Consider the following 26809-nt stretch of genomic DNA (forward strand, 5'->3'; position numbering starts at 1 on the left):
GTTGTAGAGAAGGTACCGATCTACAGTGACATAGGGAATTTCTTCATATGGTCAATGACATTTCCTGTCTTGTCCCTAACTACAAAAATACTAGAATGTATCTTCTATTAAAAGCTGCAACACCATCAGCAACTAAAATTGGATCACTGCAGATACCTTTAATAAGATTAGGCTCTTTTAGATCATCTGTGAAATCAAGGAAAATACAGGTGCTTATGGGATAGTAGAAGTCACTGCTATTGAATTTTATAAGTTATTATTATTGTTGTTAATAATGATAATGACTAATGTTTATATAACACTTACTATAGACCAGGAACTGTACTGTGTGCTTTACAATTATTACTTCATTTAAGCAACATTTACTGTTGATTAAAAATAAGGTTCTTTTAAGGGGTTGAAGTGTCTTGAAAAAGGTCTAATTAAATATTGGACTTTTAATTATTTTTGAGGGGGATGTAGGGTGTAGATGTACCTGTGATTTCATCTGTGAAAGAATCTCCCAGGGGAGACACCCTTTACATGGACAATTCATTCTAAACAGAGACTTCCTTGAGGGCATTTGGAAGTTAAATGACCTGCCCAGGGTCACACAGCTAGGAAGTGAACAGCTTATTTGTGTAAATATTTTGCTTATTATCTCCTCTATTATACCGTAGGTTCCCTGAGGGCAGTGACTATGTCTTGCCTCTTTTTGTATCCCCAGCACTCAATACAGTGCTTAGCATATAGAAGGCATTTAACAAATATTTATGGATTCACTGACCACCTGACCAAATGAGATCGGTGTATGTTAAGAGCTTTGTAAACCCTGAAGTGCTATTTACATGGTAGCTATTATTATCATCATAGGATTGTGTTATTATTTAAACATCAACCACAATTAGAAAATATTGGCAAACAATAGCACTCTTTAATGAATCCTTTTTGTCAGGGTAGTGCATATTTAGACCCAAAGTGACTATAAAATATAATGAAACAATACAGAAAAGATACACATGCTCTTTCATAAGCTGCTTATGCTGCCGCCACTGACGGAATGATCACTTAGAATACACTGGCTTTTCTCTCTCTTGTTCAGGACTCTTGACGTACAGCCAAACAGAGTTACAGTTGGTGGCATCAGGTCCCTGGAGCCAGTGCTTCAAAGGAGAGGACAAGTGGAAAGCTATGATTTCGTTGGTTGCATAATGGAGTTTGCCATTAATGGACGCCCCCTGGAACCCAGTCAAGCATTGGCAGCTCATGGGATCCTCGATCGGTATGCCGGCTGTGTTTCTAGTTCTACTTGGAGAAATTATAATTGTGCTATCCACTATATTTCTATGTTTGGGTGCATCTATTCAGTTATGGTTACAAATGTTATTTTGGACCTATTGTAAGTAAATGGTGTACTTCCCCCCCCCCACACACACACACTTAATAGTATTTTTTTCCAATTATATGTAAAGATAGTTTTCAACATTCATTTTTACAAAATTTTGAGTTCCAAATTTTTCTCCCTCCCCCTCTCTTCCCTCCTGAAGACAACAAGCAATCTGATATAGGCTATATATGTACAATCATGTTAAGCATATTTCCACATTAGTCATGTTGTGAGAAATAAATTAGAAGAAAAGGGGAAAAATGTGAGAAAGAAAAAAACAAACAAAAAAAGTGAAAATAATGTGCTTTGTTCTGCGTTCAGACTCCATGGATCTTTCTCTGGATGTGGATAGCATTTTACATTATGTGACTTTTGGAATTGTCTTGGAGTAGGGGTGGGGAACCTGAGGCCTTACAGACATGTGTGACTTTCTAGGTCTTAAATGCATCACACTTAAGGACCTAGAAGGCCACATGTGGCTGTAAAGCTGCAGGTCCCCTACCCCAGTCTTAGATCATTGCATTGCTGAGAAGATCTAAGTCTATCATAGTTGATTATCACACAGTGTTGCTGTTACTGTGTAAATTATTCTCTTGATTCTGCTCACTTCACTGAGCATCTGTTCATGGAAGTCTCTTCAGGTTTCTCTGAAATCTGCCTGCTCATCATTTCTTAAAGCACAATAGTATTCCATTACATTCATAGATCACAACTTGTTCAGCCATTCCCCAATTGATGGGCATCCCCTTGGTTTGCAATTCTTTGCCACCACAAAAAGAGTTGCTATAAATATTATTGTATATGTGGATCCTTTTCCCTTTTTATAATCTCTTTGGGATACAGACCTAGTAATGCCTTTTGGAAAATACACAACTTAGTATCACCCTCCTATTTAGTACCTAGGATAAGGAAGCATGAAAACACAATTCCTATTCATTGGTTCCTGGATTTTCTTGCCTGGAGATATCTCCAGGCCCCAAATTCCATAAGGTGCTGAAACGTTGTTTTAGTTAGTTAAGATTTTACTCTGTTATTTGAGAATGTTCTACTTGCTAAAAAAAGGGGGGGGAGGGTTAAGTAATCCCTCTTACTTAAACATATTATCCCGCCATATTGAAATACTTAGAATGTTTATGCTTCCATTTATTCCATTAAGAAGTTTTGAAGGGCAAAAGGTTAGAACTAATTTTGAGCCCCAATTCTACCTTAACTATGCCTGTGACTCTGAGCCTCAGTTTTGTTATCTATAAAATGAAGTGGTTCACTTAAATGATTTCTTACATCCTTTTAAGCACTGTTTCCATGAGTCTATGAATTCAGAACCTTGTAATTCTGTACTTTTATACAAGACTCCTCAAAGTCTTACCACAGTTTAAAAATGCATTTATTCATTCATTCATTCACTCACGAGTACATTCATTAGAGTGCAGTTTAAAACTATAATAATAGTTTGGGAACACCTTGTATTTAGGCACAGGCAGCTAGGTGGCATGATGGTCAGAGCATTGGACTTGGAATCAGGAAGATGTGAGTTTGAATCTAGCTTCAGACACATGTTGGCTGTGTTACCTTGGGCAAATCATTTAACCTCTTTGTGCCTCAGTTTCTTTATCTGTAAAATGGAGGAATTAAACTCAATGATCCCTTCAGTTGAAAAATCAATGTGCCTGGAATTATGTGAGGTGCTATGGGGAAAGTGTGATCTAGTTTTTTTGAGGTTCCAAGGGAGATGAAAAGACAAGTACAATACAAAATAGTGTTCACATGTGGTACACCATTGAATTTAATCATGGGCCTGAATTGGAGGACCCTGACAATAAGTTTTCTTGAAGAAGAACATGAGAAACAATTTAGAGAAATCAAGAAAAGATTTGTGGAGAAAGTGAAAAGAGCTATTTCTTGAAGAATGGGCAGGATAGAGATAAGTAGACAGAAGGAAGGGCCAGAGTACTGGACTTGGGGTCAGGAAGACCTGGGTTCCAATCTTACCTCAGATATGTACTAGCTGTGTGACTGTGGACAAATCACTAAATCTCTTTGAGCCTGAGTTTCCTTATCTGTAAAGTGAGAATAATAATAAGACCTATTTCCCAGAATTGTTGTAGGGATCAAATGAAATAATATTTGTAAAGCACTTTACAAACTTTAAAATGCTTTATGAATGGTAGCTATTCTTTTGCTGCTGCTGTTGTTGTTTTGAAGGAAGATTCAAAAATCAGGGAATATAATGGGAATTTAATTTAATAAACATTTATTAAGTATTAGTCTTGGTACTGGGATGCAAATTAAAAAACAAACAAATAAACATAATAGAATACCTACCCTCAAGAAGCTTACATTCTACTTTCTAAATTGATGAGTTGCTTTTGGTTAAATTGTATCCCCATGCTTAGCACAAGGCTTGACAGATAGTAAGTGCTCAATAATTTGTTTCACTCATTCACATGCTTATTCATTCATATAAGAAGTATTAATGGAATCTTAAGTCTTGGAGTCTGTGGCTGGTTTGTATTCATTATGCCAGACAAGTTTCTCTTTTTTTTGTGGGTTATTGCCTTTTCTTCTACTGTTTGTACAATCAAAGAGGCAGAGGGCTGTCAGTCAATAGAGCAGGAATAGAGCCCCTGCTAACCTGAGCCCTAAGGAGGCCATCAGCAGTTTTTCCACTCCTGGCTCCCTGTTGCCCATCATTGAAATCAAAGAAAATACGAGATTCTCTTTTAGCAATAATGAGACAGCCCTTATTATGTGACTGTAGGGTTGAGTATGCTTGAAAGAGGGGTAGCAAGAATGCTATGTCAGAGGAGACCTTGGGTTGATTAGCTAGGTCATGATCTGGGTATGTCTTATACACTAGTAAGGCTTCCTAAGTTCTTAGGCACAGAAAGCACCAAAGGCCTGGACAGTGATGGCTATGCTACAAGGTTAGTAATGATTATTATGACCTTGACCTTGGTACCTTTCTCCATTTTTTTGGGCATGCCTCTGTCAATGACCACAGGACCCTAGCAGTCAGAAAATTTAGGGGCTCATATTTGTTATGATTAGGACAGGTAGGTGTTTCAGTGAACAGAGTGCCATACCTGGAGCCAGGAAGACTCATATTCATGAATTCAAATCCAACCTCAGACAGTTAATAGTTGTGTGATCCTGGGCAAATAAATTAGCCCCCTTTGCCCAAGTTTCCTCAAATGTAAAATGAGCTGGAGAAGGAATGGCAAACCATTCCAGTATCTGACAAAAAAACCCTGAATGGGATCATGAAGAGTCAGACATGACTGAAACTACTCAACAACAGTATTAATAAAATTTCTTATCATTAGAATTTATTCAAAATCAGTTCCAATGTTTCTTAATGTCATTTTAAAATATACTCTTGATTAACAAATTTTCTGACTGACCCGTGGCACCATGCTAAGAGTGGTAGGAGACCTAAGGAAGAATAAAACACAGCCCACTGCCCCATGGGACTTCACAACTAGTTAATAATGTCTGAGGAGAAATTTTGCCTGCAGACCTTCTTCTTTATCACATAGGTGAAACAAGGCTGATTTCTTGGTGCTCAGAATTTGTTTTTACTTCATTTTAGGTGCCCTAGACTGGAAGGAGCTTGTGCCAACAGCCCATGCCAACATGGAGGCGCATGCACAGACCACTGGTCATGGCAACAGTGCCAATGCAAAGAAGGATTGACCGGGAAATACTGTGAGAAATGTATGTATGGCAACATCTTTGTATATATTCCTAGACACTTGCTTAGTTGCATCAAATCAGATTGAGAATTAATCAAGACTCTTGGTTAAGCGCTTAATTATGGAGTCAAATTCAATAACTTACTTTTTTTTCACCTATAAGATAATGATCAGCTTAAAAGGTATTTATTGTACTGGTAAGCAAAATGACAATGCTTTTATGATTAATGGATAAACTGATGAGAAGCAGTATAATAGGTACTAAATGCTTGAGTTGGAGCCAGGAAAACCTAGGCAGGAAATCCTGCCTCTGACACCTTCTATAAATACGGCCCCTTACAGAGCCTTAGGCATCACTTCAGGATGGACATACTAAGTTCTGGGTGGGTTGTCTTATACTTTGGTGGGAAGATTTCTCAAACTCCAAACTTCCAAATGGAAGTTGAGTACTTAGCTTAAATTTCAGGTCTGGTGGGAAATTCTAGAAATGAGAGTACTGAGCGTTTAACTCATAATGTCACCAGAAGGGCATGAATTACTAATTTGTAAACACTGTGATAATGGTTTTAAAAAAAATTACCTCTTCAGTAATTTGGCAGTGTACCTATTTTTCAGGTCCAAGATATGATTGTGATTCTTCCTTCAAAGCCATTTAATTAAATTTAAGATAATTTCTTTGCATTCTCAAACCCCAATCCTCATCTATCACTCCTTACTGGGGTTGGGAGAGAGGGTGGGGCTATCACAGATGACTAATGTTACAGCTAAGTAGCTAATCTCTAGTGCTTAAATCAGCAGTTATTCCACCAGGATTTGGAAAGAGGGGGAGTCAACAACTCATGCAAAAACCAAAAAGAAATCCCTCCATAAAATCAAGAGTCAAGAGTCATCAAGTGTCTTGAGTTATGACAGGTGTGAGTAGGCTTCATTATCCAGGACAGAACATCTCAATAGAGAGGATATGTCTCCCTGTACTTTGTGAAAAGTCAATGAGCCCTCAAGAATGCAGCCTGTTCCATATTACTCTATCATAGGGCTAGGTGATGTAGTTGAGGGAGTCTAAAGTCTAAATTCAGGAAGACTAATCTCCCTGAATTCAAGTCTGGCCTAAGACATTTACTAACTGTGTGACCCTGGGCAAGTCACTTAACCTGGTTTGCCTAAGTTTCCCTATCTGTAAAATGAGCTGGAGAAAGCAATGGCAAACCACTCCAGTATCTTTGCCAAGAAGACCCCAAATGGGGTCAAAGAATCAGACATGACTGAAAAAATGACTAAACATCTATCTCGAAAAGAGAGATGAGCTAGTGAAAAAAAAAAAAAATTCGTTCATCCATTCCCTATGATGTGCAGTCTTTATATAAGACCTCCAGAGTATGATTTTCACCTTCCAAGTTATGCCCTGCCCAATGTCAGGAACATGGCCTATTATTTCCTTCGATGCCCTTGTTTCACAACTACGTAGACATTCTGAGACTACATAATATGTATACCTGGGGGATCCCTGCTGATAAAGGTGGTGGGTTGAATGAAAGTATTTGCTCAGATACCTCTCCGTGCATACGTTAAACAGATGGGAATCTATCAAGAACTCCCAAAGTACATTAAGTATGAAACCACATGTCAAGCCAGGACATTAAAAAAGTGTTAATAAATCATGGGCCAGGCCAGTTTAATCACTACTGATTCCCAACAGGTGGCTACCTCTCCAAATGTCAGTGATTTATCTCCGGAATTATTTTAACGACTATCTCACCAATGAATGATGACTCTTGTAAAGTGCTTTTCATTGCAAGGCACAGAAACTAATTCAAGAATTTGAATCAACACAAATCTACAAGTGGAAAAAAAAGTTGTTTGGGTTTTTTAGAGAGATTTTTGTTCCATCGGCATTCGATGCAATTCTGCTATTCTTTTGTTCTTTTTCAAAATCTGTCACTTCAGCAGGTTCCTTAACTGTAAGATGAAGGGTTTGGACTTTTCTTATGAGTGTTAATCTATAAGAAAAATTCAGTTCATTTTCCTGTCTTTGTCCTTCAGCAATGACTCCTGACACGGCATTGTCTCTAGAGGGCAAAGGACGACTGGACTACCATATGAGCCAGAGTCGAAAGTGGGACTATTTGTTAAGACAGAGCGTCCGAGGGGACATGCTGGAGCCTTTCGGGGTCAATAGTCTCGAAGTGAAATTTAGAACGAGAAGTGAAAATGGGATTTTAATTCATATCCAGGAGAGTAGCAATTACACTACTGTGAAGGTAAGAGTAAATAGCTAGTGCTGACTTTATTCGAAGGGTCTGCCTGTGATGTCATGGTTTAAATCACTTTACCCATATTTTCTGCTCCTTTTCTTTTACAAACCATTAAAGCTTAGATGAATGTTGGGCACTTGTCCAATTTCATCTGTCTTTTATATTCCCTCGGCATGAATTTCAGTAACGAAGAGTAACAAAGGTCTGAAAGACTGAGTTTCTAAGTATGTTATTTGAAATTAAGAAAAATGACTACTGTTAGTCTGTCATGATTTTTTTCCCTTGTCCATTTTATAAAATAAGTGTATATTATTTTTTTCTTGCCACGTGTGTTTTTCCCCTCCACCAAATGAACACCTATGAATTGGGGTGGGGGGAAAGAAGATGAAGGGGAGAGACATCTCTCTTTACTTCTTTCGCATCCAACTACATGCTTATTACTCAGCAGATGGAAAATAGGCGAACTTTTTATTTACTTGTTCTCATTTTTGTTTTATAGAACAAAACAACAGTTTCATTGTGTTAAGGGATAGAGATGACATTCGATGTCTTTTAAATTTATAATTAAATCAAGTTTTCTAAAAAGTTGGCCAAGAGATCTTTAATGTCAATACTCAATAGAAATTGCCTTTCACAAAAGAATCCAGTGGTGGCAGGATGTCTTTTGTCTTCCTCACACCAATGGAGGTAGCAACTAATTTCACAAAGCATTGCTTTAGACAGGGATTTACTGTCAATTTCCTTAATTTTTAGGAATGTTTTCAAAGTCACCCACAATGAGTATTTTTCATCTGTAAGGCCATTAGCTTCTTTGCTCAGCTACTCCAGTCTGGTTTCCACATATGTAATTTTATACAGAAAACATATTCCCAGGGTGTTTTATAGGTCATGGATCTTAGTAAATTCTGAAGAAGAGCCCAGATCTTTTGGGTTCTACCTCTCCTTTGAGCAAAATGATTCCTAGGTCACTGAGAGATTCATGAGCAAAGAGGAGGAGGGAGAGAGGTGGAAGAGGATGTGACATTACAGATGTGATTTGGTATATAGGAGCAGACCTAAGTAAAATTCTAAAAATTCCACCCAGATTCTGCAAATCTTAACTCCACAATCCCCTAAATTTCTCCCTCCTGAATCAGTTTTAGGAAATACTAAAAGTGAAATGAGAAACTATCTTCTCATCCATTTCATAATGATTTAGAAAGGTTATACAGAAAATGGGGAATATTATGAATCTCTTTATGAGGCAGAGCAAACAATGAAGAATTAAAGGTGATTTAAAAACAAAACTGAAAAAATGATAATCTCTAAGATGCTAATCACCTGATTCTATGCAGAAGGATGTCTACTAGTGACAACTACCATTCTTGGAAGAAGTGGGGGCAGCTAAACTGGGGGTCAAGAGGCCTGGGTTTGGTTCCTGCCTCTGTCCCTAACTACTAGCTGTTCAACCATACACACTTTAATTTGTCTTTCTGAGCCTCAGTTTCCTCATCTCAAAAATGTAGAATTTGGAAAGACAATTTCTACACCAGCTTTAAAATTATTTAGCTCCATTGCTTCTATCACCCAGGGCTCAATTCTAGAATGAAATGATGAATAACTAATAATTGTGTAAGGAAAGAGAGTGTGAACAATGAATACAAGGCTAGTCTTCAGGTCAGAAAGTTCAGGTTGAAGGTCTGTCCATGACACACTAACTGTGCCTTTGGTAAGCCATTTAGTCTTTTAATCGACTGGGAAGTTCTCTAAGGTCACAAATTACAGAAGGGCTGTCGATATGTATCAGTAAAAGGAGTTCCCTAAAACAATGATATCACAAGTACAAACCAAACAAAATAAAACAAAATTTCATAGTGGTTTACATGGAATACCATAGCCTGAAATTATACTGATTAGTTTTACCAAGCCCCAGAATACTGCAATCTCCTGAAAAAGATGCCTTGCTACTCCAAAGAATCTAACCATCTAAATAGGAAAAACAAAGTGGGCGAAAAATTTCTATTGCCAACAATATAACAGAGAAAGTACAGGAAAGACAGGTGGTGGGTATGAGCAAGTAAGAAACTTCAAAGAACAGGAATAAAGGATGCCATTAAAATATTCAGTTAAAAATAAGTCACATTTATCTCATGATGGGGATGGTAGTTGGAAGGTGGACAACTAGAACGATCCACTGATATCCTTACAATGTGCAGAGAAAGTAAAGAAGGTCCTCAGGAAGTTCAGTGCACAACCTTACAAAAGGGCAAGAAAACGAGTCACACAGGATAGGTGGACATTAATGGCAGCTACTTGCACCATTGGAAGAATCGTTTAAATGTAGGACATCAATTTGTGTCTCTAATGTTGAATATAGAGTGATGAAGATCTGAATTTGAATCTTGCCTCAGACACATACTAGTTGTGTGACCTTGGGCAAGTCCCGTAACTTTTCTCATTCTCAGTTTCCTCAGCTGTAAACTGGGAATTATAATTATAGCACATCCCTCACAGTGTCAATAACATATATAAAATGCTTGAAGACATTAAATGTTCTAGAAGTACTATCTATTATTATTATTATATACATCATCTCATTTGATCCTCACAATAACTCAATGAAGTAGCTACTAGTTTCATCTGCATTTTGCAGATGAGGAAATTAAGAGACAGCCAAGTTACATCATACAGAAAGTATGTGTCAGAGAAGGTTTTGAACCTAATTTTCTCCTTAAACCAAGACATCTAGCATTTGTTTCATTTCACCATGTTGACTCTACAAATTATTGGATGATAGAAAAGAAAAAAAAAGTAAAACAAAACTAAAAATAATTGGATGAATTAGAAAACAGATTACATTTCAAGAGATTTTCTATTTTAGTTAAAACAACAGGAATAAGGAAACAAGAGAATTAATATTTTCAAAGCAAATTTGGAAAGAATATCAAGATTTTTTTGTGGTTTGAGATGTTTTTTGCTTTTATTTTTGTTGGCTGAATTTGTCTTTTTGCTTTGCAATTTGTGCAGTTTCCGTTCATTTATTTCCAAGTCCCCATACCAGTTCACTGACATATCCAGTATTTCAGTTTATGATCTGTATAAGCCAAATATTTCAAGGTGTAATTCAATGTGGTTAAAGGAATCTGAGGTGACACCTTCCTTCCTCATGCAAGAATTGCAATGCCTGGATCCATCTTTGTCACTGGAAATATGTTGCTTCATATGTATTCCAGGGGTGTTCTATTATCAATGTGCTAATATTAATAGAGACAGGAAGACGTGGGTTCAAGTCTGGCCTCTGACATATGCTGAGTCTGTGACCCTAGACAGATGACTTAACTGGTGCCCCAGTTATCCATCTTTATTAGTAGAGGAAATTTCTGAATCAGAAAGTCCCCTCACACATGAGATCATAGATAATCAATGAGCATATTTGTAAAAAAAAAAAAAAAAAAAAGAACAAAACCCAAATAATGGAATCCAAGGTTACAGTTGCCTAGGTTTGAAACTTCAGCAGTATGGGAAGAGGAAACCTGACAGGGGGAGACATATTTAGAGAGGGTGAGTGGTAAGGAGTTGTCGTCACTCAGCTGTGTTCAGCTCTTTGTGATTCCATTTTGAGGTTTTCTTGGCAAAGACACTGGAGTGTTTGCCATTTCACTCTTCAGCTCATTTTACAAATGAGGAAATTGAGGCAAACAAGGTTAAGTGACTTGCCCAGGGTCGCATAGCTGGCAAGTCTCTAAGGCCAGATTTTAGTTCATGAAGATGAATCTTCTGGATTCCAAGCCCAGTGATCTATCCACTGTGCCACCTAGCTGCCCATGAATGGGAAGGAAAGCTGGGCAAGTATGTAGAAAGAAGAAATGATAGTAAGGTAAGCTTATGACATTCTGAATGAGATAATATGAATACATCTAGAAGGCACTTTAGTATACTGTCCCCTAACTTCAATTTCTTATAGGTGGGGCCCATTACAAAGTGTTAGCGTAAGAAAAAAAGAGGCAATTTGGTTGGGGACTTTGAGAGACAATTGGAGGAATGGAAGACAGAAGGGAAAAATTCATAAGATGTGTCTATGAACAATGGCTTGGTTTCCTTACCTTTCCTGGTTTACTACAGGATATCAAACTTCCTAAATCTCCAGACACTATGAGATACCTTAAAAGAAAGGACACAAAAAAATCTATGAGTGATTAAGAGAATAAATAGGAGGGCATAATTCTAGACAGAGTCAATTTACCAACAAGTACTTATAAAGCACCTATTATGTGCCCAGATGGGGTGGCTAGGGGACGCAATAGTGCACAGAGAGCTGTACCTTGAGTCAGGAAGACCTGAGTTCAAATCATCAGATACTAGCTGTGTGACCCTGAGCAAGTCACTTAACACTATTTACCTCAGTTTCCTCATTTGTAAAATAATCTGGAGGAGGAAATGGCAAACCATTCCAGTGTCTTTGGCAAGAAAACCTCAAATGCGGCATGAAGTCAGACATGACTGAAACAACTAAACAACAAAAAACTGTATGCCTGGAGTTAGGAATATCAACACAAAAGTGAAACAGGTCTTGTCATCAAGGATCTTATATTATACTAGTAAAGCAATTACTGAGTGTAGGAAGGGACCTTAGAAGTTATCTTGTTCAAACCTCCCATTTTACAGATGAAGAGACTGAAACTCAGAAGAGAGAAGTAACTTGTCCAGTAGAAGTGTCAGGGCCAGGACTTGAACCCAGGGCCTCTGGTTCCAAATCCAAGATCCACACCATTGTGAATGGAGCCCTAGATTGTTATAGTATTTCCAGTAGGAATGGTAATATTGTTTTCATCATTTCTCTGATCAAGAGGTTACAAAGTGGGGATAGGAGAAAGAAGTAAGGGGGCTTTTCATGCTCACCAGTAGCAGGGCACAGGGCCAGAAGTCCACCTTGACCAGGCCTTATGTCTCTGTGGATGGCTGCATGAGATGAACATGATCTGGAACTAGCTTGAAATAAAGGGCTGAGGTGACAGAGGATTCACTCACTACCCCAAATCTAGAGCAGATCCACCCCAATTAATCAGTCCCAATGACGAGTATATTAGCTGCATTTTGAACTAGAAACCACCTTAAAGTCCTTTGAATCTGCCCCCTCATTCATGTTACAGATGAGGAAACTGAGGCATAAAGACATAAAATTAATTGCCCAAGATCACATAGATAGAAATTGTCTGAGGTAAGATTTGAATTCAGATCATCCTGTTTCTAAGTCCAGTGCCATATCTATCCCACTGACTTCTCAGTTAGCAATGGAATAGGACAGAGCATACACTCTTAGCCACTGTCTTGGTTGTGAGGTTATGTACGTTGAATGCTATTGGCATATAAGAAGATTGTGTAAATCTATTGTTCTCTGCAGTGTAGAAATGAAGGGTATTTGTTTTCATTTTCTTTAGTCATTCCATAGATTTGTTGGGCAGTGTTCCCAAAAAGTAGATATTAATTGCATTTTAATTCTAACACATGATTCAGTTGCATGAAAAAAAAAATGACAGGTCTGAGTGGCAAAATATATGGCTCTATCTTTCCATTCCTGTCATTTGAGTAGCCGTTGCCTGAGCTCTACCTTCATGCCAAGACATCAACACTGTCTGGCAGTTGCAATGGAATTACATTCTTGGAACTTTGCCCTTCCTCCTGTATCCTGCCCAGAGCCCTGAGCTGGCCCTAGAAACTGGAGCAGAACCATCCTGCAACCCAGGCCTCCAAAAGGCCTGTGACCAGCTACACAGAGTGCTTGAAGAACTTGGAAAACTCAGGCCAGCTTAATGCTTTTCCAGACTTGTTATTAGAAATTCACCATTTACATATCAAATTTTCCACATTTCAGCAAAGTATATAAATAAACCATGTGCTTCAGCCTGCCTAAAATTCCCAAGCAGAGAATTAGCATGATATAGTGGAAGAAGCCTAGGATTTGGGGTCAAAATACTGGAGTTTGAGTCTTGGGGCCACCCATTCCTGGCTGTGCCTGAAATTGGATAATAGCCTCTTGCAGCCTCATTTTTCAAGTGGAGTCTAAACAGTCCACTTGTTAAGTGAGGCTCTTTTTGTGAATGCTCAGGCCATCTTCCACAATGCTACCAAAACAGTTTTCTTTAAGTGCAGAGTGACCACATTCCTCCCTTACTCAATAACCTTCAGAGGCTCCTAATTACCTCAATCATCAAATCCAGAATCTTCTGTTTTGCTGCCCCTAACCCATTTTTCCAACCTCCTTGGGTATTACTCCTCTTCCCACATTATTTTATCTAGCTAATCTGTCCTCTTCTCTCTGTTGCTCACATGACAGACTCCATGACTGTCATTGGCTGTGTCCTATGCCCAGACTGCAACGCATATCACAGAGTCCCTCCATTCCTTCAAGATGGCGGATCAAATGCCATCTTCTATATGAAGTCTTTACTGATCCATCCAACTGCTAGTGCCCTCTCTTCACATTTATTCTGTATATACATACATACACACATATACACGTATACATACACACAATGATAGAGAGATAGATGGATGGATGGAAAAGAAAGTTTAATCAATGCAGGTCACCATCTCCTCTGTATTTTGTAGTCTTTGAGATTTGCCTGACCCTGGACAAGTCACATAACCCTGTTTGCCTCAGTTTCCCCATCTGTAAAATGAACTGGAGAAGGAAATGGCAAACCACTTTAATATCTTTTCCAAGAAAACCCCAAATGAGGTCACAAAGAGTCAGACATGATTGGAAAGTAACTGAATAACAACAACAAATTGATATCATCATAGACACAGATATATAATCCTGAGGATGAGAAACAGTAGTGACCAAGAAACTCACCTCAAAGCCAGCAAGATCTGGATTCAAGTCCTACCTTTGACATGTATTGAATGAGTCTCTTAAACTCACATTATTCTAGACAACTTGGTATAGGGAGTTTTCTCATCCAGGACTTCCATATACCAATGAAATCACAGAACTACTCCCTTTCCCTAAATTCTGGGGCTAGTCATAGGTTCGTAGTCATAGGTTCATACTCATATAGAAGGGCCATCAGAGGCCACTGTTCTGTTATAGATGAGGAAACTGATCTCTGGATGTTAGGTGACTCTCCTAAAATGACACAGGTAGCCATTGTCTCATCTTTCAAATAAGGCCCTACTGAGATGGCTACTTGGCTATTCACCAAGAAGATGGTATTGCATGAACATGTCAGAAGGTGCATGGTCTAGTAAGACAAAGTCTGCCAGCTCTTCCATGAGCTATAAACTTGTCAAAACCGTGAAATACTTTAATGGTTTATATGACTGATTTCTTTCGTTCTTTGTTTCTGTGTGCTTGTTAAAGATAGCTGCTGTTTTTAACACATAGCTCACCCAGTGCCCAATGTGTTTTACAGATAAAGAGTGGCAAAATCCATTATACGTCTGATGCTGGAGTTTCTGGGAAAGTTGAGAGGCATATCCCTGAGGTTTACGTTGCTGATGGCCACTGGCATTCTCTCCTGATGGGAAAAAATGGATCTTCCACCATTTTGTCGATAGACAGAATGTATAATCGGGATATCTTGCATCCCACTCAGGATTTCGGTGGAATTGATGTGCTTACCATTTCTCTTGGTGGAATCCCACCCAATCATGCCCCTCGGAACACTGATACAGGTAAAAGCATCTGTTTGGGATACGGTAGAAATGGTGCTTGATTGAGACCCACAGAACACTGTCCCTGAGTAGCAGTGTGACTTTGGACAGGTCACTTCATCTCCCTCAGTATCCCAATTTGTAAAATGGTGTTAGACTTGATAAAGCTAAGGTCCCCTCCAAATCTAAACTTATGATTCCCCTACCCCCACCAAAAAAGAAGTAATACTTTAAATTGCAGAAATTTGGTAACTAAATACATTAGAATTAAAAAAAAAGATATAACTAGGTAAATTAGAATGGAAAAGACACAGCAAAATGTGTCTTTTCACAAAAAGTAGCAGAACTTCTGCATAATCATAACTTTATCTTTTCTGAGAACATCTGCCCTGCACCAAATATTTCATCAGAGCATAAAAATGACTTGCGTAAAATGAATAAATGTGTCACTTTTTAAATTAAAAATAAATCTGAAAAAAACACACAACACAAACCATCAAATTTCTGAATCACTTCTCATAAACTATGTCAGTAGAGCTCATGTAAGTTCTATCATTCTAGAAAGAGCCTGTGTGGACCCCGTGACAAATCTATGTAGGTCCATCATCTGAGCACCTCCCTCATGCAGTGCATATCCTTTTCACCAGAAGGCTGGCCTTTGGACACAACAATTCATAAGGCCAACCTACTGAAGAAACAAGGGGCTGTGATCTGTATCAGTGGAATGAATGTTCACCTTGATAAAATCAAGGATCCTGGTAGTAGTGAACTGCACCTTTATCAAAGTATAAAAAAGAATAATCCTTCAGACAGATTAGAGGAATCCATTTATAATCATTTCTTATAGTTCCTGACTATTTCTTGGAGCATTTTTTTTCAAGCTCCTGACAGCTTCTTCTGCTTAGAGGTAAAGGAATCAAGACAAAAGGGTCATAGCTAGCAATGGGCTGACATCCCTTTCTTAAATATTTAGCTTCTTTTAAAATATAGCAGGATATTAAGGGCTTCTTTTTGGTAGGTATCATATAAGTGTATATATGTGTGTGTGTGTGTGTGTGTGTGTGTGTGTGTGTGTGTGTGTGTAGAGAGAGAGACGCACACACACATATATATGCATACACACAAATATATATATATACATATATAGTACGTTGTGATTTGCATAATTGTATGCATGTGTGTATATACCTATACATGTATATGTCTGTATATATAAAATCTCTGTGTATTTGCATATATGTATGTGTGTATATCTCTATACACATATGTATATCATATGTATAGAAATACATTATTTTTGTAAATTTTTACAAATTGTTATGCAAATATTAACTCATTTAAGTAATGAATATATACACATGATTACAAATTGTAATTATATAATACTTGAATCATATATCATGTATGTTCACGTACAGAATGTCTGCAAAGTGTTAGCTTTAATAATTTAAAAATGCACTAAGACTCACGGAACACCCTGAATATGTATATACTTATATAGTATAATTATATGTGCACATACAGTTTTATAAGTTATTATACAAATATTAACTCATTCAATGCTTAGAAAAACACTGTGAAATAAAAGTTATGGTCCCCTTTTTACAGAGGAGGAAACTGGGATTGAGAGAGGAAGTCAAGTGACTTGCCGAGGCTCACACAGTTACTAAGTATCTGAGGAGGGATTTGAACGCAGGTCTTGCTGAGTCCAAATCCAGGACTCCATCTACTGCACCACTCTACCTACCAAGAGACAGTGGTATTATGGGTAGAGAGTGAATTAGGAACCCAATGAGCCATACATCTTGATGTGGGTCTCTGAAAGTTATTCCATATGTGACTTTGGGCAAGCCATTTGACTGTGGCTTTAGTATACTCATCTGTAAAGAATAGGAGTGGGCAAGCTGAGCTCACCTTTATCAGTCGGCATGGCTTCTTCTTCTTAGATGGTTCCACTGAGCCATGGTGGATGAACGATGATGGATGAGTCTATTAATTTAATTTTTTTCAATATTCCAACACTTCATTATGAACCAACTTTGAATGAACAAACCCAAAACATATGAATTGTAATATTATATCCTTGAGGATTTAGTATTAATTCAGCATGTGAAAACTTTCGAGAATCCGTGATCCTGTCTCATGTTTCTTTGAGAATGCCTGTAAAGAATTTTGTAGCATAGAATATCATTATTAAAAAGGATTACATTATCTACATGAAACCAAAAGACCTGACAACAGGAGAGCTCTATGTTTGGAGGTGAAGCGAGTCTTTCTATGATAGAAACATAATGAAAAAGAAATTTCAAAAAGAATAACAAAAGTGATTTGGCATCTGAAGCCCTGAGATAGAAACCATTCATCCCCTTAGAAAAAAATTGATGAATCCATGTGCTTTTAAGCAGAGTAGATAAATAAATATCTTTTTTTTTTCTCAAAATAGATATTGGCTTCTATTCAGAGATGTAACTAGCTAAAAGGACCAGGGCTTAATCTGAAGCACCAGAATTGAGTGGGTGCATACCTTCAAGATCATAGAGACAAATAAATGAATACCTAATTAGCAGGAAGCACTAGCTCAATCAGGAAGCTTCCTACCCCGATGGCTTTCCCCCAGGTGATCCGGCCCCTGGCTAATTTCAGGACAGTATTCGTGCTGCGTTCCCCGGGTATCAGAATGCCGAGACAGAAACAGAATTGGGGAGTGGCTAATGTGCTGGAGGGGAGAAGATTTGTGTTCACATTCTTCTTCAGATACTAGTTGTGTGACTGGCAGTGCCACAACCTCGTTCAGCCGTGGCTTTCTCATCTGTAGAATAAAGGGATCAGACGAGGTAGTCTCTCATTCTCTTCCAGCCAATGATGACTCCAAATCCCTGGCTTTAAGTTTCAGATAAGCTTATTTGTTTTGTTGAACCATGAAACAAGTCATCTGATAACATAGCAGTGGTAACTGCTCTTCAAACCCTCATCTCTCCCTCCAGACACTATTCAACCCCTCTCCATCACTCAAATTTCTCCAACTTGTGGCTCCTTAGGAAGTTGAATGACCCAATTTTAGGAAACAAGCCCCTGTCAAGCATGTGGAGAGCACAAAGTCCTTGAGAAAGTCATCTGCTATTGCCTGTTGCTTTATGGTTTTGTCGAAGGAAGAGATTCAAGATCACTAAAGATGGCTTTAGTCCAGCCCCTTCATTTTACAGGGGAGAAAACTGAAGGCCAGAAAGATTGTGACCCCCAAGGTCACATAAGTAACAAGTTCAAATGCCAGGATTCAAACTTAAGTTTTATGATTCCAAAGCCAGCATTGTTTCCGCTATACACCATTGCCTCTCACCTCAACAACCATCTTGGGGCAGAGGATCAATTTCTGTTTTATGCGCATGCTCAAAATCTGTTTTTTGTCTTCACCATAATGCCAGATTAAAGCATTAAAATACTTATCTTAATACTTAAACACTCACAAAAGAAATACTTAAATACAAAAAATGTGTTTCCAAATTATACCACATACTGACTCAATTATGTATGAAAGCAACATGTATTTTTTTGTTAAAAGAAACATATTTAGAATAAACAGGAACAGGCAAAGAAACAGAAAAGAGAAAATTACTTCCAATAAAATTTATACTGTATTATCTATAAAAGAGGGAATGAGGGTATGCCCCACAATCAAAATGCATAATCCTAAATTATTTTTGCAAAATGTTGAGAATTGTCATACAGTATTCAGTCTAGCATTTGTAGCGAAGGAGATCTGAAACCTATTATATACCACTTTGAATGTCCAGATTGGAGGATTCATAAGAAAAAAAATACATAATTCTGGTGCTGGGGGAGAATGGCAAAGTGAAAAGAGCCTGAATTGGAAGTGAGAGCTAGCTTCTACTCCCAATTTCCACTAGCTAGGCAAATAAGTCCTTTCACTAATGGTCTTAACTTCTCATCCATAAAATGAAGAGAAGGGGTTAAATCAATAGTTCCTAACACTTACGGCTGCAATCAGTCCACAAACATTCATTCCAGGGATTGTACTATGCACTGAGGATGCGAAGAGAGGCAAAGAGAGGATCCTGTCCTCAAGGAGCTCACAGTCAAATGGAGGAAAAACAAAAACAAACAAACAGACAAACAAAAAGCATGCAGAGTTATTTTAAGTGGTTCGGGAGTTGATAAATAAAACAAAAGACCTCTTAAAGACTAAATAAATAATTCAGTTCAATAATAAGAGCTAGAATTCATATAGCTTTAACTTTTGCAAATAACCTTACAAATATTATCTCATTTGATCCTCACACCAACCCTGGAAGGCAGAGTTTTCATCAATTTTACATTTGAGGAAACTGAAGCAGACAGAGGTTAAGTAACTTCCCCAGGGTCACATAGCTAATAAATATCTGAAGCTAGATTTAATCTCAGTTGTACTTGACTCCAGACCCAACACTCTAGCTGCCAACCTTTCTCTCTCTATCTCTCTGTCTCTCTCTCTCTCTCTGTCGGTCTGTCTGTCTTTCACTCTCTACCTCCCTCTCTCTCAAGAATACAAACAAATAAAAATGAGTTAGTCAAATGTGAGTTATAGCTTGGGACAAAGGGTACTAGCATTGGGGGGGGAGGTTCTACAAAGCCTCCGTATATAAGATGGTGCTTGAATGAAGTAGAGGAAGAGTGGAACTCTGTGAGGGAGAAAAGAGGAGCAAGTGAATCACAGATATATGGGATGATAAGTATAAAAGAATGGAGAATGGAGACAAAATGTCATGTATGGAAAATAGAGAGAAAGTCAATTTGCCTAGGGAAGTTGTGTCCATTAAGGCTGAAAAGAGAGATTTGGAACACACACACACACACACACATACGCACACACACACACACACATAAAGACAGTCAACTGCCTTTAGAACTCAGTGTCTAACGCAGTGTCTTTCCTTTGTAGGAGGCTAGTGAAATATTCAAAGAGAGGTTGTGAGAGTGTGAAGCAGGTTGATGACCTCATGAGTGAAAAGGAGGTGATAAACATGAAGGATATTAACAGAGTAGAGTTAGTAAGACTTGGTCATTGATTGACTATGGGAGTCTGAGGGGGAGATGAAACATTAAGATGATTGTGAGATTGAATACCTGAGTTTACAGAAGGATGGTGGAGCTCTCAACAGAAGTAGGGAGGTTAGGATTAATGGTGGGTTTAGAGGGAAAGATAACACTATGTCTACCACATAGATGTATTACTAGAGTTCCTCTGGTGTATAGACAGCTGTCCCTGAAGCAAAGAAGACCTGGGTTCAAGTCCTACTTCTGACACAGATGGACCATGTGACCCTGGACAGGTCACTTAACCACTTAGTCCTTTAGAAACCTCTCTAAGACAGGAATTCTTGACTTTCTTGTATGTCTTAGACCTCTTTGATGGTCTAATGAAGGCTCTCCATTCTGAGAACATTTTTCTTTGCATAAAATAAAGTGCATAGAATTACAAAGGAGCCCAAAGGTCAATAAAAATGAAGTAGTATTTATTTTTTCCCATCCAAACTCACAGGCCCCTGGACATCTCCCCATGGATTCCCAAGGAGCCCTCCTCCAACACCCCTCCAAAAATGTGCTTGAAAATTCTAAATTGCAGATAAGGTGTTGACATGGGTTAATAGAAGGAGAAGTCCTCTATATCATTGAAATCATAACTGTATTCCATATGTCTTATATTTATTGCTATTTTTCAAATATATGTAGATATTATTACGATAATTGAGGCACCTAGATGGATCAGTAGAGAGAGGGCTTGACCTAGAGTCAGAAAAAAAAATGCGAGTTCAAATCCAGCCTCAGACATTTAACCAGCTGTGTGACTTTAGCTAAGTAACTTAATCTCTGTTTGCCTCAGTTTCCTCAACCATAAAGAGCACCTACCTCCACAGGTTGTTGTGAAGAACAAATGAGACAATATGTGTAAAACACTTAGCACAATGCATGGCACATAGAAGGCGTTATATAAATGCTAGCTAATAGTAGTAGTAGTAGTAATATGAGAAAGATGGTCAGTGAAAATCCTTATTAAATTCATAGGAGCTTTTTATAATTACGTATTTTCTCAGTCAGCAGACACAGCACAAAAAATATCACATGAGGGGTTCCAAGAAAGTTTTTTAACATCAAAAAAAGGGCCTCCATTCTCAGAAAGTCTGGGAACCGCTGGACTAAATGATCTCAAAAGGCCTTCCAACTCCAACATTCTGTAGCATTCTAAAAATATTACACATATAAATTTTCCTGAAGTGATGTTTTAATATTTACCATATAACAAAGAAAGATGTTTTTCATTTATCAATGGCAACCCAGTTTAAATATTTAGACATCTTTGGAGGCCCTTGCACTCAGCTGTGGCTTCTTTCCTAGAGAAAACTCTAATGGCAGGATCCCCGTCCCTCTAGAACTTGGCCAGAAAATATTTAAACCAGTCACTGATTCATGAAATGAATCTTATTTGTGGAAAGTCAAATTGTAGTGGATGGTAAACAGAGTCTTTCCTCAATTCACCCTGGATTAGAGGATGTTTTGTGCAGAGATGGAAGTTCAGGTGTTCACTCAGAAAAAGCCCGTTGGTGGGCCATGACACCTCTTTAAGAGATGTGATGTGTAGTCAAGACATCTGATTGACTTTTAAACCTTTTAAACAATTCAAGTACTTTTGTCAGGTAATTCAGGTAATATTGTGACATACGACAAAGTATACTCACCTAAAGTTTTCATTAGTAATATAAAGGTCAAAAGGAAAGAGATAATCTAAAACAGTGGGTTTTAACTTTTTTTTTTCCTGTCATGGACCCATATGGCGAGAGTCTAGTGAAACCCATGGACCCTTTCTGGAATTATGTTTTTAAATGTATAAAAAAGATAGGAATGCAACAGAAACCAATTATGTTGAAATACTGTTACCAAAATATATTTTTTTTTAAGTTCACAGACTTCAGGTCAAGAAGTCTTGACCCACAGTGAATTCTGAAGCTCAATATGGCAGAGGGGGTACCTTACTCTTTTTTTTTATTTCTTTCTGTAAAGAACTTCTAAGAATACAAATAGGTAGGACATTGATGTTTTTATCCCCATTAATTAATGTTACCTTACATAATTTGGAAGCTTAAACTTTCCCCTTGACTAAATTCAGACAGACTTGGGTTGGATAGGTTACAACTCACCCACACGTTTGCAATTGTATTTATTTGCTTCAGTTCATGAGGACTTTAATTTTTTTAATGTTTTGTTTTGTTTTATTTTACAATATGTAGAAGGACTGTTCAGCTAGAAGTTCCTTTTCACTGTCTTTTTGTTAGTTAGCCATCTTATCATTTCCTCAACATTTTAAACTCAACACACCAAGCCTGACGACTACCTTAAATGATGAAAAATGGAAAGTTTTTATGAACTTGGAGATTTCTCATTTAAAGATGTTATATACAGAATTATAGAAAGGGAGAGTTATAAAAATTATTTCTAGAGCTCAAGGAGCTTTAAGATAAAATAATTAAGTGTTGAATCAGGCACAGTTATGTCTCCTCTCCCCCCTACCCATCACTCTTATATATGACCCATAAATGAATTTATTTCTTTGCCTGGTCATTGCCTTGAGAAGTTATAGGAAATTGGGAGCGGGGTGATAAAGGGAATAGGGTGAGCCCAGGCATATAAAATATCAATGAACAAAGTATAAGAGGAAAAAAATAGCCCAAAAGATAAATATCACATGATGTACTGAAAAATTACTGTCTAACTAGGACTTACCCAGCTGTTACATCAGTTATCAGTTCTGGGCTCTCTTATGAAGCCATTCAGTATACATTGACCCTCTCAAGAGTCTTTCCACACTGATTTCCTCCCTTTGCAATCCCCTTCTCTTACAAGGATTTAGCCATTGCCTTTCTAAAAAGGACCCCCAATCTTTATCTGTAATCTTCTGTCTGTAAGAGAAGTCACAAGTTTGTCTCATTGCTATCAATATTGTTGGATCTTTCATTCAGGCATCTTGATCAATGCGGTATTAGCCCCGCTCACTTGGTGTGTAAAAGCACCAGAACACAGCTTGATAGTCTGTGTTTTGTCATTTTTCATTTATTTCTCTCCCTTCACCCCAACAAGTAAAATGCCCACTTTGCATTTAGTTCCTGCTTTGCTGATGTGGCACATCCAGGAATCATGGTTCCATGCTCAATCACCTCCCATGGGTCTTTCACAAATCCTGGACTGCCATGATCAAAGGAGCCTGAATTTCCCCATCTGAATTTGTGACTTTTCTGAGACTGAAGCAACTCTTGATTTTCTCTTCTTCCATGGCAGTGAAATAGAAGGCGCCCTGAGCCTTGAGACTCCAGGCCCCCTGGTGCTTCTAGTATGAGGCTTTCATTGACTGACAAACTTCTTTTGTCCTCTCAGCAGGTTTCGATGGCTGCATAGCCTCTGTGATTTATGGCACTGAGAGCCTTCCATTTGGTGGGAAGCACAGCTTGGCGACTATATCCAAGACAGATCCATCCGTGAAGCTGGGCTGCCGAGGTCCCAATATCTGTGCCAGCAATCCCTGTTGGGGGGATCTACTGTGCATCAACCAGTGGTTTGCCTACAAGTGTGTTCCTCCTGGAGACTGTGCCTCCCAACCTTGCCAAAATGGCGGCAGTTGTGAACCAGTATTATACTCTGGATTCACCTGTAGCTGCCCAGAGTCACACACTGGCAGGACTTGTGAGACAGTGGTGGCCTGCCTTGGCGTCCAGTGTCCCCAGGGAAGCATATGCAAGGCTGGCAGTGCTGGAGGCCATGTTTGTATCTTGACCAAGGTCCCAGAGGAGATCTCTCTGCCACTGTGGGCTGTCCCTGCCATTGTGGGCAGCTGTGCCACACTTCTCGTTCTGCTGGTCTTAAGCCTGATTCTGTGCAATCAGTGCAGAGGTAAGAAGGCCAAAGCACCGAAGGAAGAGAAGAAGATCAAGGAGAAGAAGAAAAAAGGAAGTGAGAACGTGGCTTTCGATGACCCTGACAACATCCCTCCATATGGTGATGACATGACAGTCAGGAAGCAACCGGAAGGAAACCCCAAGCCTGACATCATTGAAAGAGAAAACCCCTACCTGATCTATGATGAGACAGACCTTCCTCCCAATACCGAAACCATCCCCAGCGCTCCCTTGGCTTCCCCCGAGCAGGAGATCGAACATTATGACATCGACAATGCCAGCAGCATCGCCCCTTCAGATGCTGACATCATTCAGCATTACAAGCAGTTCCGCAGCCACACCCCCAAGTTCTCCATCCAGAGACACAGCCCGCTGGGCTTCGCGAGGCAATCTCCCATGCCCTTGGGTGCGAGCAGTTTGACTTACCAGCCTTCGTATAGCCAGGGTCTGAGAAGCAGTTCCTTGAGCCACTCTGCTTGCCCCACTCCCAATCCCCTTTCTCGTCACAGCCCAGCTCCCTTTTCTAAATCTTCAACATTCTACAGAAACAGTCCTGCCAGAGAACTGCACCTTTCCATAAGGGAAGGGGGCCCCTTGGAGATGCACGGTGACGTGTGCCAGCCCGGTATTTTCAACTACGCCACCAGGCTAGGGAGGAGAAGCAAGAGTCCCCAGACCATGGCAGCCCATGGCTCGAGGCCGGGGAGCCGCCTAAAGCAGCCAATTGGCCAGATGCCTCTGGAATCTACACCTCCAGTAGGACTGTCAATAGAGGAGGTTGAAAGACTAAACACTCCTCGCCCTAGAAATCCAAGCATCTGCAGTGCAGACCATGGCAGATCTTCTTCAGAGGAGGATTGCCGGAGGCCACTGTCCAGAACAAGAAACCCAGCCGATGGCATTCCGGCTCCGGAATCCTCATCCGACAGTGACTCTCATGAGTCCTTCACTTGCTCTGAGATGGAATATGACAGGGAAAAACCCATGGGCTACACCTCTCGAGTGCCCAAATTATCTCAAGTCAATGAATCCGATGCAGATGATGAAGATAATTATGGGGCTAGATTGAAGACTCGAAGGTACCCTGGCCGCCGGGCTGAGGGGGGGTCCATGGGCACACAGACAGCAGCAGCAGCAGCCAATGTTGCTGAGAGCACATTGCCCCTGAAACTTGGGCAGCAAGCAGGAAATTTCAACTGGGACAACCTGTTAAACTGGGGCCCTGGTTTTGGGCATTATGTAGATGTTTTTAAAGACTTGGCATCTCTCCCGGAAAAAACAACAGCCAGTGAAGAAGGCACTGGTCGGACCAGTAAGCCTGCCTCCAAAGATGCGGAAGCAGAGCGATATGTGTAGACTTTATGTACTGGCAGGAAAAAACAATGCGACACCAGATGCGATCAAACCATTCCGCGCTTACAGATGGCCAGTGTTTCAACAACAGGCCATGGTCAACTTTCGGTTAAGGGAGACCTTAGAAAATAAATAAATAACCATTATGCTGCTGAAACAGATTTAATTTGTTTTAATTGAATGATGAATTGGTTTCTCCTGCATTTTAGAACTAGACATTCAGCATGCAGAATTTGAAGAGGGTTTCATTCCTATTGACCACTGTTGGGTTGGTGATGTTAAAATTAATCCTGTTCTGGTAATGAATTTGTGTTTCAACAGTGGAGTGTTTGTGTTGTTTCCATTTTAATAACTTCATTTTTTCTGCATCGCCAGAACATTGGGGATTTGATTTCCTCTTTGAAACATGGAAAAGAGTTCTCCGATGCCTGAATGAAGGAATAAATAGTGTTAATCACCCTTTAAAAGTCCAGTTTCTGTAACTCATGTTTGCATAGTTAAAGAGCAATACGTTGGATGGTTTGCATGCAGTAGGGTCATGAATCTTCTCCATGGAAGTGGTGCTAGAAGCAACTTATTCTTTCTGGTCAGCACTTTAGGATTGGGTGAGGAAATTGTCTCAAGACTTCCAAGTTCTGTTGCTAACTGTTGTGGGTACTTATTCCATCCCTCCTTTCCCTGAGACGTCTTATACCCAGAAGAGCTTGGGTAGAAGTCACCCCTGAGTACTGCCATCTATCTCCGTGACTGGGGAGCACTGTTCTCAACAGTACAGCATTTTCAGATGATCATTTTTTTCAAAGATTATTTATTGTAAAAAAGAAAAAAAAAAGTGCTGCATTCTTGACTTTTTTTTTTTTAAGAATTGATATAAAGGGAGCCTCCTAGTGGACTCGCATTTTCAAATACCCTGTGTTTGTAGAATTTATTAAAGTAGAAATCCGACAAAAAAAAAAAGCTGTTTTTTTTTTCCCCTTCCATTTGGAAATCCTTTGTACTGTGTAAAAAAAACTTTTTTTTTTTACACTTAAGCCGTGTTTTTGATATTGATATTTTCCTATGCTGAATAGTTTTCTTACTTTCAGGAAAGTAAGAAAAGTACTTTTTCACATTTGTTACTTATGTAACATTCATATTTTTCACATTTGATAATTGTAACATACTGTATGCTTTCTACTTGTAAATGCCAATAATAGAATTAAATATTTATTTAAAATACTTTCTTAAATGTATTTTTATTATGATATTAAGTACATTATACATCTATGTGCATGTGTTGTGTGTGTACAGAATTCATAGGTGTTCGTGTATTTCAGTCTTCATTGTTGGAGGGAATGGCCACTCTGGTGAGATGTTAGGTCCATAAGGCACTAGAATGTTAATATTTTTGCTCTTTAGTAGAAGTTGCCTGCATGTCAATAGCTGAGTGAAGGCCTGAAAATGTCATTTAGTTTAACAGAATGAGATTTGGGTTGGGAAGACCTGGGTTTGAGTCTGAAAGAGCTTGGATAAGTCCTTGCCCAGCCCCACCTCAGTTTCCTTATCCACAAAATTACAAGGTTGGATGCTACA

General features: G+C 38.9%; 1 protein-coding gene across 1 annotated transcript in view; it reads left to right on the forward strand.

Annotated features, from left to right (window-relative positions):
* The window catches only part of FAT4 (FAT atypical cadherin 4), a 221810-nt gene extending 195541 nt beyond the window's left edge, over positions 1-26269 (forward strand). Inside the window, exons 13-17 of the mRNA XM_027854535.1 lie at positions 1082-1261; positions 4956-5080; positions 7099-7316; positions 14705-14966; positions 23367-26269. Coding sequence (XP_027710336.1) covers positions 1082-1261; positions 4956-5080; positions 7099-7316; positions 14705-14966; positions 23367-25240 — 2659 coding nt within the window. The 3' untranslated portion in view covers positions 25241-26269. The remainder of the gene's footprint in view (positions 1-1081; positions 1262-4955; positions 5081-7098; positions 7317-14704; positions 14967-23366) is intronic.
* The last annotated feature ends 540 nt before the right edge of the window (positions 26270-26809 follow it).

Source organism: Vombatus ursinus, unplaced genomic scaffold (assembly GCF_900497805.2).
Source record: "Vombatus ursinus unplaced genomic scaffold, bare-nosed wombat genome assembly UNPS02010461.1, whole genome shotgun sequence".
In the NCBI taxonomy this organism is placed as follows: Eukaryota; Metazoa; Chordata; class Mammalia; order Diprotodontia; family Vombatidae; genus Vombatus; species Vombatus ursinus.